Raw genomic sequence first — 12020 nt, forward strand, 5'->3', positions numbered from 1 at the left:
CAAGCAGCTCAAAAAGAATGCATTATCTGGAAAATCTGGACTGATTTCAACAGGTTTTGAAGTGTTAGGAAATACAGCCATTACTGGTGAATTGAGGGTGAATCAAACACAGGGGGAATGGGAGTTTTCAGACATGGATTTCCTGCTCTTTGCTAGTGAATGTTAGGTGTAGCCTACAGCTTGGCTGAAAATACAACCCACTGTATTGATGTTTGTATAGGTAAAAAAAAAGGCATCTGATAGCACTTTTAGAAAAAAAACCAGCAAAACTCAAATAGGTTGAGAGACAGAAGATTTTACAGAGAAGGAGAATTCATTCAACAGGCTTCATATATACATTTCCTTGCTCATAAATAGTTCTGAATGAAGAAAAAAACCCAACAATTTAAAGCTCCCTGTTAATTTCAAGCCCAAAAGATCCCAGCTGTTTTTGCTGTGTGCCTACTGCCTTGTTTTGCCATTGCATGTACTGGGCCTGTCCCATGTAAAGACAACTTTACATTTTAACATTTCCTCCCCTCAAAGAGAAAAGCCTGGGCCAAAGTTGACACTGCATCTGCAGGTGCTAATTTTTGCTATTCCAAACCTTTCCCTGCTCTTCCTGATGGTTATTCAGTGGTTTGTTGTCTTATTTACATGACATGACACTCATCACTTAGGATGGATTGCCATGTACACCTGCATTACTCCTCTGCCACTGTGCAGTACAACATCAGCCTCTGCACTGCCCAGAAAATCAAACAATAACTATCACAGCACCAGATCAGGCTCTTTTATTTCCTGGAAAATGCATGTTTGCTGACTACAAACCTCTGCAGGGAATGTGACACTTGCACAACCTCCAGGTTCCATGAATATTAGTTTGTTTTGTTGTTCTTCTTAATATTCATGAATAGGTTGCTTGATTTCCAAATGCCTGGCATGATTTTGGGAAAAAACAAGCTATGCTGTGGTTTAAGTGACCAGCTGTGTGACTGTCAAAAAGAGCTATGGTTTATTAAAAGCTTCAAGAAGTAATTAGAGTAAATTATGTAACATTTGGAAATTACAAGTTAACCTGTAAAAATCACAAAATTAGGAAAGCTCTTGGGTTACTGAAGACCAGGATGGGTCATCCAAGCCTGGCCTTTACTCTGTAAAGAGTGAAGCACATCAGAACATCTCTGTGTTCTTTCCATGCTTGCACCATGACGATTTTCTCACTGACCCCAAAATCCCCCATAGCCAACAGCACCTTTCAAAAAACCTGTAAGTTTATTGGCATTATCCTGCCTGTAAGTGGTGCAGCCTCCTCCCCAGCTTCACCAGCAGCCTCACAGCTCAGTACCCAAAACCACAGCCCTGGGCAGCATGGATTTGACAAGAACTGCTAAGATCTTAAAATAGCCCATAAACCTCACTTGGAGATTGTTACAAGTACATATTATAGTATTGGCTTTTTACAAATATTAAAATGAATGCTATATGTATAATGTTGGAAAACTGCTGTATGAATACAGCTTCTTTTAGTTCTGTTATTAACAAAACTTAGAAGTAGTAGTGTGCTAAATATATTTTTCTTGGACTACAACATGGTGATGTAAAAAAGCTTTTGTTCACGTAACTAACTCAGAGAATGGGAAAAAGATAATCAGGAAATTCTTCACATTCTTGGATTATCCTATGTGGACGAAGACAACCAGAATTCCAGGGAAGGAATTTATTGATCAGGGAGTAGGCAATGGGATGGCACCACAAAAAAAGTTGATTTACAGGTTTGGGGGGGGGTGGTGGTTTTGAATAATGCATAAATGTCTATGAATATTCAACAGGTTGATGCATTTAAATAAGTGTTTTTTGAGTTAGTGTGTGCTCATGGCTGGAGAGCAAACAGTATATTCATTTTGCTTTATTCTTTGTCTCTTACTATCTTTCATTAAACCTTTTAAAATTTACCAGGAATGCAAACCTCGTTTTTCACAGAGCCAAACCTAAAAAGAACCACATCCCTGCTGTTGTCTCCTGTGCTGTGCAGCAGCCTCTGGAGTGAGGTGGCTCCTGCTCCTGGCTCTGCACATGGAAACAGCACAATCTGCTCCTGTGCCAGCCCTGGTTGCAGTGCAGGTTGTTATAGTTACTGCTGTCACCTACCCCTGCCATTGTCACTGCTTCATGCTGCTTAAACAGCAGCCCAGCACAGGTTTGCAGGACAGTGACTCATAAAAATTCGCTTAATAGCAGGATCTGAGCCTCTGCCAGCTGCCCCTACACCACCAGAGAGACCCTGCTGCTCTCACACAAGGGGCACAGCAAAGGGCACTGCCTGTGCTTGAAAGGTTTTGAACTCCTGCTCCCTGGAAAGGTCATGGTGCAGTGGGAAAGCAGAGCTCTCAGAGCCGGGTCTGGAGCTCTGGCTGGTGAGTGAACATTTGCAGGTCCAGCCTGAGAGGGATCTCAGGTTTCTGCCTTGCTTTGGGTGTCTCTTCTAACCAGATCCAGCTCTGTAACCCCACAAGAGGCTGGGATGAGGCAGCCTGTTCGAGCTGCTGTCAGGATTGTGATACACACCCATGAAATGGATTATGCTGGATGATGCTGCTCAGCTGCTTTTGAGATGCAAAGACAACAATTAACAGAGCTGACGCAAATAGGAACAGCTCTCCATGCCCAGCAGCCAGAGACACACCAGGCTTGGGCAGAGAGGCAAAAAACCTGCTCAGAGTAGGAAAATGGAACCAACAGGTCCTGCCAGAGCCAGGCTCAGGTGAATGAGCATTTAATATGGAGCAGTCAGAGGATGCTGTTCCTGCACCTCTGCCCAGAGTGCAGCAGGGACAGCCAGTCCCTGATGGCAACCAGGGTACAGAAGCCAAGAAGCTTGCCCCACAGCTTCTGTGCAGCAAACTGAACCCTCTGTACATTCAATTAATAGATTATACTCAGCCTAATATACAAGAAGTGCAGCGATACTGTCTTATGAATTTCACAGCCAGACAGAAACTGCCTATGAGGTGTGATTTTTTTGTTACTACTGGAACAAAAAGCAGGGTTTCTACATGTTTTAGAACATCTAAGTCGCTGATGAGGACAAAGCTGTGCTAATCTGCTTTATCAGGTGCTTTTTGTGAAAGCAATTAGGTGTGGGGCTCCCAAAGGACCTTCTGAGAAAGGTGCAGCAAGGACAATTAATGAATGTCTATTGATACTGCTGTGGAATTAGCATCAGAGGCTCATGTTCAGAAACCTTTCCTTTGTGATTTGACAAAATAACCAACTTTGGGCCAGCCTGTCCTATCATTACACATGAAATAAATGTTCATCACCGTCACTACAGGGCACTGAGTGAAACAGCTGAAAGGGAAGTCCAGTCCTGCAGCCCTCTACCAGCAAAACACCTCCTTCAGTCTCCAGAAGAGCCTCAAAGAGCCAGGGAAGCTAATCTGAGTTTGTTCATAGAACCTTGCACCAAGCCAGTGCTAGTTTAAAATACACTGACGGAATCTGGTCTTGTAAATAAAGCTGGAACTGGCACTGCATCTTTTCTCCCCCACACATGCTCTCCTCCAACGTGTAAACCCTGCAGCAGATACAATTCCGGCTAGAGAAGGAGAGCTGGCACAGAGATAACAAAAAATAGAACAGGCCTACTATGAAATGGATCACTGAACTAGAGACACTGGAGCTGAATTTCAGCTGTAATCTATCAACCTCATTTCACAGACCTCTGTCTCCAGTTAAGCCAGCAGGGCTGTGGATTTGAGTGGACACAAGTTTTGGTATTCAAGGGATGCTACAGAAATCCACACAAATGTCATCACTTGTTTTCCATAACATTTCAGGAGAAACTTGTGATTAGCCTGCTATAATAAGTGGCAATTCCTCATGCTACTGAGAAAAAACTTTCCTATTCTGCTTTCTGTCCTGTTGACCTGCAGGATGCTCAAATTCCTAGAAGACCAAGGAAAAAATGGCTCATTCTTAATGGATGGTCTGTATTTTGCTACTTATATTTTGTCAGACTAAAACTCAGTACTAACAATTCCATTTTTAGATCAGATAGAGGAGTTTTTGTTATCTCTCTAGTTTTTAAGCCATACATTAAAATCACATTGCTGCAGCATGCACAGTGCTGCCATTTCTACATAATAAGTTGAGCACTCTTGAGTTCTGTCAGGGTTGATCCTTATTTTTGCTTTGGCTACATAAAATTACTATTGAAAAACGATGTGCTAAGGGGCCTATGCATTGAAAACATTTTCTTCTGTGATTGACTGGTATTAATTTTTCACATACAGGGGGATGTGTTCCCTTCAAAAGAAGGCTTGACATATAAGGATTATCCAAGTTTTGGCTCTTCCTTTCTAAGCAGTGAATATGCAAAAATATTCTGTGGTCAGCAAGGGATATAAATTATTCTAATTATTGGCAGTAGTGCTTACAAATGAGAAAACAGTTGGGGTAATGCAATAGGTGGCACTTGAAGGGACAGGATTCAGACTGGGTGGTTTTTCCATGAAGATTCTTATGTAACTTAGCTTTGTAGCTAAGAATCCTTCCTGCAAGTCAGTGCTGTGAGTTATGTCCTGCCTCAGCATTTCTGCCCTGGAGCTCTCTGGAGAGGGAGACCAAGATGATCTGTCTGCACTACAGCAAAGGACTGAAATCCAGCAGACTGTTTGCTTGCTTGCAGTTGTAAATAAACTCGTGTGCTTTCAGGATTTACTTATGAAAAGCAATTCCACTTAATATCAGCACAACAGCGTGGCAATAGTTCATATTTACAGATCGTAATATAATTTCAGAGAGCCACAAATTCCTTTAGAAAGTGCTCGTCTATAAATCAATCTATAAATCAGTGTGTCCACAAACACTGTGGGGATGGAAGAACACTGAGTGAAAGAGAAAAAATCTTAGTGTTTAAGTCGGGCAGAACGTGTTTGCTCAGGTTGGAGAATTACCATCCAAACAGGTCTGCTCTGGGCATTTAAAGCATCAAGGGCTTTGCTGTGAGCAGCAGCACTTTCCTAAGGCAGGGCAACGGCTCAGAACTGAACAGAAACACCCAACCAACCTGTTTTTCACCACTGGGCTTCCTGTAATTGAGCAGCAGCTCCACAGCTCCCACCACCTCCTTCCGTATGGCGTAGAGCAGAGCATCCCCCACGTAGACGCTGTGGCTCAGCAGCAGCTCCATGATCTCCAGGTTCTCATTCTCTATGGCTATGAGGAGGGCACTGCGCCCCAGGGGATCCATGCAGTTGATGTTGATGTTGTAGTAGATCTCAGCCTCCTGCAGGGCATGTTTCACGCTGGCATAGTCGCCCTTCTCCACGGCACTGAGGTAGGCTTTCTCTTCCGACGAGAGCTCTGCCTCCGCCCGCACGATCTGCAGCGGGATCCGGTCTCGGTACGGGGAGAAGTTGACTTTTTTGTAGTATAGCTGGGCCATGGTTCATAGTGACCAGGCAAGCTGTGAGGGAGGAGAAGCACTCATCAGTGACAGAAAAACTCCCAAAGGGCCACCGCCATGGCAAAAGCTCCCCATCCCTTTTTAACATCTTGTGTTCTTAACACCCCCCTGAGCAACGCCACCTTAAAAAAACCATAAAGGTGGCAGCGCTGCTCACAAGGACAGAAACTCAGTATAACCTTTTATCTTGTTCTGTTGTTGTAAAGCTAGGGGACAGCAAAAATATACAGCAACACAGGCTTCACCCAGAGAGCAGAAGAAGCGATTTATTGCAGGAGTAGGCACATTTTTATAGACTGGTTAGAATTAAGCTCATTACTTCAAGGAAGGCAACACCTCTTGTAAACAGGCCTTTACCAAAACATCATGTTCTTTATGCACTCCTCCGTCCACAACACTGAAGTTTACACTAAGTTTAGGTGCTAAACTTTGTTATTAATCCCTTCCTTTCTGTTTTCCTTTTAGTAGCAAAAAGCAAACTGCTTTTTCCCCTGACTCTCACCAGCATCCACAATGTTTAAACACTACACCACTGAAGTCTTTTGTCTGGTCAGAAGCATGATCATGTTTATGGGTAATCTATCACATGTAAATAGATGGATTTCTCATCTCTGCTTTATTTCCCACTCAAAGTTCTTTTTATTTCCTCCTTTTCCACTGCTAAGCCAGCATCTCTGAACTGTCAGTGATAGGAGCTGCTGCTTTACACCTTCCTCTTTACAGTAATAGATTAATTTTAAACATTTTTGCTGCTGCTGCTTCTCTGCTTCCGTCTCTTAAAACAGTCTTTTCTTTCCTTAGTGTTTACTCTTTGACTAGGTTACAGTTTTATTTTTAAAGCTTGCATGTTTTTAAATATTTTTTTCTCACTCTCCTCATTTATAAATAGGACCTAAAGACAGGCTGATGCAGAAAGCTCCCACCCTTGCTCTCCAAAGGCAGTGATGTTGTTTTGTGGTCTAGGAAAACGAGAAGTAAATCCTGCCCTGGAACAAGTGCAGAAGACTGAATGAATTGAGGCTCCTTCCCACGCCTCAAAGATCCCAGCAGGTGACTGGAATCACAGGAAACATGAGCTGGGTATTCACAGGTAAGGAAAAAAGGAACCAGGCTTCTCTACTTCTGCTTGGCATTAACAAATGACTCCAGGTCAGCACCAGGGGCTGACTAATTGGATGACTTATTCCATCTCCTTGCCCAAAGCTCAGCAGCTTCCTGCAGCAAATTAGGCAGAGTTTTGGCCCATTGTAGTGCCCTGTCCTGGGGGAAAAGGAGGTGCTGATCAAAGGTAATGAGGAGGAGGCTGTGGTGGCTGCAGAGGGTTCTGCTGGTACCATTCCCTGTGAGCTCGCAGAGCCCGGCTGCATTCCTGCCTTTCCAGAGTGGGTGGATCTGAGCTCCAGCCCAGCTGACACTGCAGAGTAGTGGGTGGCTGTAGCAGACAGCAGAGCTGCATCTGTGAGCTTCCTGGGGAGCCAGGAATCTGTACCAGCCCGATTGGCACCTCAGGGAATGTGCTCGCCCAGGATCCCGCTCTCCTCCAAGCACCAGGGAAGTTTGTGTTTGGTACATACCCAGAGATGCTGTCACACTGCTCACACGTGCCTCTCTGCACAGGCACAACCACAGAATCCAGTGATTCAACCTCAAGACACACAGAAAAGCAGTGGAGGCAAAAGGACCCATAATCTGGATAGAAACCATGAATAAATTGGCTTATTTTCTACAGGAACATTATGCCACTAATGCTTTTAGAACTAAGGAAGAATCTCAGTGACTCAGAAGCTTCAAGTTTCAATAAACTGCACATAGAACCAACTACTGTGATTTTCCAAAGCATCAAGAACCACAGATCATTTTCAAATTTTGTTTCTGAAAACGTCATTCCTCTGGGATCCAACCAATTCCCACTGAAACACTGACAGGAGACAGAAGGATGCAGCACAGGTCTGGTAACAACTAAGGACCAAAGAGATCTTTGGGAAAGTGAGGAGAAACCTAAATGGGAAGGGAAATGTTGTCCTTGTGTGACAGTCTGGCTGATGGGATCAGGGAACACCAACCAGTGGGACTGGTGCCAGAGGACAGCAGTCATGGTGCAAAGGTCTCCTGGGGAAACCTGTTGGCTCCAAAAAACAGGAGGCATTCTGGCAACAAGTGCAGCTGCTAAAGTGGAATTGGATATTTTTCACTGCTCTTTAGTTTAATTGGACATTTTGTAGATGGTGAGTAACATTTGCAATGAGCTATAACAAATGTCACCTTATGAAACATCATGCCAGCATTGGATCCCCTTCTTTCCCAACAATTTAGTAGAAAGAAAAGAAAGCTTCAAGTATCTTAACTCCTCAGTGAGATCTCATCTCCCACTATAAGCCCAGTCCAAAGAAAGCTAATATTATTAATACCTCAAGCATATAGGAAGCTGCAGTAAAACCAAACAGGAAAGACTCACAAAATTAATGATTTTCCTGAATTCCAACACCTGTATAGCCTTACAAACACATGCTGCTGACTGGGTTTGGAAATAATAGCAGGCAGGATTAAAAGAAAATAATAAAAATGTCTGCCTGGTGTTCATGGAAGATTTCAGCAAAACCTTTATCAGTTGAGCTGCCCCTCAGCCATGGATCCAGCACAATTTACAGACTAACCTGATGTCTTTGTCAATCAGAATTATTTAACAAAGCACCAGTCAAACCTGTGGATGGAATGAATGAGCACAAGATCCCTGCTCTAGAACCAGTCTCCCAGGGCCAGCATCTCTTGGTGATGCAGACAGTTCTGGGAGGCCCTAACCTCTTGTGTTTCCCAGACTGGTCCTGTCTCCTTCTTAATAGCTAAAAATTACAAAAACGTTGATGAAATCCAGGTGCTGCCTAGGGAGACGCAGCAGTGACATTCCTGGAAGGTAGCAAAACTAGAAACACGGTCACACTAAAATTTTGGAGTCGGTGCAGAGAGTCTGAAAACACATTTTCCATGTGAATTCTCTTCACAGAGAGGCAATTTCTGCTACTTGGTTTATTATTTGGGGCAAGGAAAATTCTTCCCAGCCTGTGCCTGAGTACAGATGCCTCAGACAACATCCAGACTGACTAATGCAGTGGTGATACCTGCACCACAAACAGGTGGAGAAAAGAAGAGAACCATAACAAGAGAAATAGAAGAAACTACTCAAGATACAGGCAGGAGGACTTAGCACTCAGCTTGGACTCTATCACCTCTGTCTCTCCCTGAATTATTAGTCCAAATCTCCAAGCCTTTTCAGCCTTTTCCACACAATGAATCAGGGTTTTAGCCCCTGAAAAGCAGCCATACCTGGCAGGAACAGCTAGCCTGGTTTTGGGCAAGAAAAGTTTCTGGCTTTTTTGCCACTAAAAATTCCATGAGTTTTCACTACAGGAAGTTGTTAGGGTCTGTTAGAAGCTGAGCCATCCCTCATTTCCCAATCTACACACTCCCACACAGCCCTGTCTCAGGGGAGTCAGAGTGACCTGGATGAAATGGGATGAACAGAACTGAAGGGGAGGCAGCCAGAGCCAGTTTACAGCCATGTATCACCAGGCCCATTATAAAATAGGACCTTCCTGAATTTCATTTCCTTTGATCATCAACATGAAGCTGATTCAGAGGTGGAAAAGCACTGCTGCTCTTGGTGGCTGAGATACCTCTGTAACAGAGGCAGGAGACTCTGGGGGTGTTGAATTTAGTTGCCAGATGACTTGAGCATCTGATCAAACTGGACCAAACTTGGATCTTGAACATGGAAAAAGCTTCCTTTCCCACTTGCTGGGACTCTGTATCACACCTCAGAGCAGCCAACAAAGCCCCCTGTGCTGGGCTGATATGGCCAGCAATGTGTATTCTGTCCCCATCTGCTGCAGCCGGGTGGGGCAGTGCCCCTGATTTCCTGACACATATTCTCTGCTAATGGGCCATCTTTAAACCAGCTGGGCAATCATCTTTATCTTCCCACAGCCCATCCTCCCTCCAGCAGATATCTCCTGTTCATGGCCACTGAGTCCCAGTGCATGGCTGATAAAATTCCATCATCCCACTGGGAGATGCTCCAGCCAGGGCAGGAGCCAAGCCTTTCCTACCCAGAGAAAAACTGAGATTTTGGACACCAAGGCACCTTCTTTCCACTGCATTCCAGAGGAAAGTCAGACCCTTCCACATCATCCCTGGACCTTCAGAGGAAACTGCACCTTCTCCAGGAGCACTGCTCCAGCTGAACCACATCTGGCACTGCAGGAGGATGCAGCCACCATGGAATGGGACTGCTGCCACCACCCTGACTGACTGACGGGTGTCAGCTTGGATTCTGACTCTGGCAGGGTTTGGGATTGTTCTTTGTAATACTGCATTTCTATTTTAATTTTCCTAGTAAAGAACTGTTCTTCCTAATTCCCATTTCTTTGCCTGACAGCCCCTTAATTTCAAAATGATAATAATTTGGAGGGAGGGGGTTTACATTCTCCATTTGAAAGAGAAGTTTCTGCCTTTATTGGCAGACACCTGTCCTTCAAACCAGGACACCCCCCAACACCTGCCAGGCTGGTCAGGGCAGAGCTGGGTGTTCCCTCACATGCATGTAAGTCAGCAAAACTGTGGGTGGCTTTAAATGCCACTACACCTTCTCTCTCAGACCTGAGAAGGGTTTATGTACTGGAAAAGGCACCTGCATTTTCCAGTTGTATCAGCTCCATCAAAGAACTGGTCCCTTGCAACACACCTTGCTTCACTGCTTCTCCCCATCCTTCTTGCCAAGGTGGTTTCCTCTTTTTAGTGTTTCAGGGAGAGTGTTTCATTTTCCTTCTGCAGTTCTAATCTGGACTCCAGGTCTGGAAATCACAACCCATAACTAAGAAAATGGCCTGACTTTCAACGTGCTCACACACTGCCTGCTCAGGACTATTGATCTTTTTAAAAAAGGTTATAAACCTGAGCTATGAAATAGTCCAGAAGGGCCACTTAGGTAAATAATATTACATGTAGTTAATGGACCAATTGGATTTGTGATTGGATCCTTCTTTTAAGTGCTCTAGATCTTATTTACTAGCAATGCCTGGCTGAGCACAGTATGAGGAAATAAAAGTGACTTCGTAACATTCTGCAATTCCCTTCCTTCTGCAAAGATACCCTCTTGTTCCAGAAAATTGCTTTTTCTGTGGATTTCAGTGGGAACCAGATTACAACCCTAAGTCTCACTGATGTCTCTCACCAACAGAAGCAGAAATTCTTCCTGATGCTTTTAAATGCAAAGAGAGCCATGACTGAATAAATGTATGACCTCAGATGTGTTTTAAAATTATAAAATTGCAGTGACCTTTTGGTTCTATGGCTGTGCAAATTCCTTTTAGCTAAGGCCCCACGATCTCAGAAAGTTTATATCCACCTCATAACTTATATAAAATATATCATTGACTGGGGTAAGTGCTGTCCAAAATTTGCAGGGCAGCAGTACAACACAAAAAATGAGAAATTGACAGCTAATAAAATTGGGGATGAGTAATCCACTTTTCACTGCCCAACATGAGAGAAAGGAAGAGCACTAATAGCATATGTGATAAAAATGCAAGGCTGCAGTGGGGATTCACAGAGGGGATATGTCCTTAGAAGACACAGAGAAAAATTCCCTATGGAATGTTTTTTCCCTCATCATCACTCCAGGCCTAGTTAAGAACCCATAAATTCCCTGGGGTACAACACAGAACCTTCTAACCCAGAAGTGTCCATCAAGAAAGACAACCTCAAACTTCAGATCACAAAGTCTACAGGCACCAGAAGAAAATTCTTCACCAGCAACACAAAATGTCACAATTTGAGTCAAGTCCCAACTGCAAATCTTAACTTCCTGGGGAGGGTGACAATTATCAAAGATATATATGTTTGATTTGGAAAGGACAACTCTCTGGTAGAAGTCTCTTCCGCTGCATAATCGATTGATGAGTCATGACCAACTGCATATGGGGATATATATACGTGTTTTTATATGTGTATGTGCTTTATATATTTTTTTTAATATTTATATATATGAGCTCCTTGCTGGAAACTTCAGCTTGTGTCCTCTTGCAGAGCACTGTGCATTCACCTAGCTCATTCTATTCAAAGATGAGCAAGCTCTCTTTGCAACAGCATCTTCTCCACACCTCCTCTGCCAGGCAGAGCATAATTCATGGGTGAAGAATTTGGGCTGCAGACAGCCAGGCCTGACCAGTCTCAAATATTTAGGGCACCCTCAAGCCTCCTGCATGTCCAGGGATGGGTTCTGTGTGCTTTGATGCAGGGATGGGCTGCACATGGACATTTGCCCAGGTGAGTTTCACACAGTGTAATAATCAATAAAATATTCGTGTTAATTATAAAAATATGGGGATTTGTATAAACCAGAATATTAAGGTCTGAAGTGAAGCATGAACACTAGATAGAGGAAAATACATGATTAAATCATTCTGTTTTAAATCCCCCTGTTATGAATATTATGTTTTCTAAGTACGTTGTATCTATTACCAGTTTGCAAAATCAGACTTTCCAATAGTCTGATAAATTTTGCAAAATCAGACTT

General features: G+C 43.6%; 1 protein-coding gene across 1 annotated transcript in view; it reads right to left on the bottom strand.

The window, feature by feature from the left end:
* The window catches only part of TRPC5 (transient receptor potential cation channel subfamily C member 5), a 90176-nt gene that overhangs the window by 57221 nt on the left and 20935 nt on the right, over positions 1–12020 (bottom strand). The window contains exon 2 of the mRNA XM_079318758.1: positions 5051–5449. Within this exon, the coding sequence (XP_079174884.1) occupies positions 5051–5428 (378 nt within the window). The 5' untranslated portion in view covers positions 5429–5449. The remainder of the gene's footprint in view (positions 1–5050; positions 5450–12020) is intronic.

Source organism: Erithacus rubecula (assembly GCF_903797595.1).
Source record: "Erithacus rubecula genome assembly, chromosome: 15".
Classification (NCBI taxonomy): Eukaryota; Metazoa; Chordata; class Aves; order Passeriformes; family Muscicapidae; genus Erithacus; species Erithacus rubecula.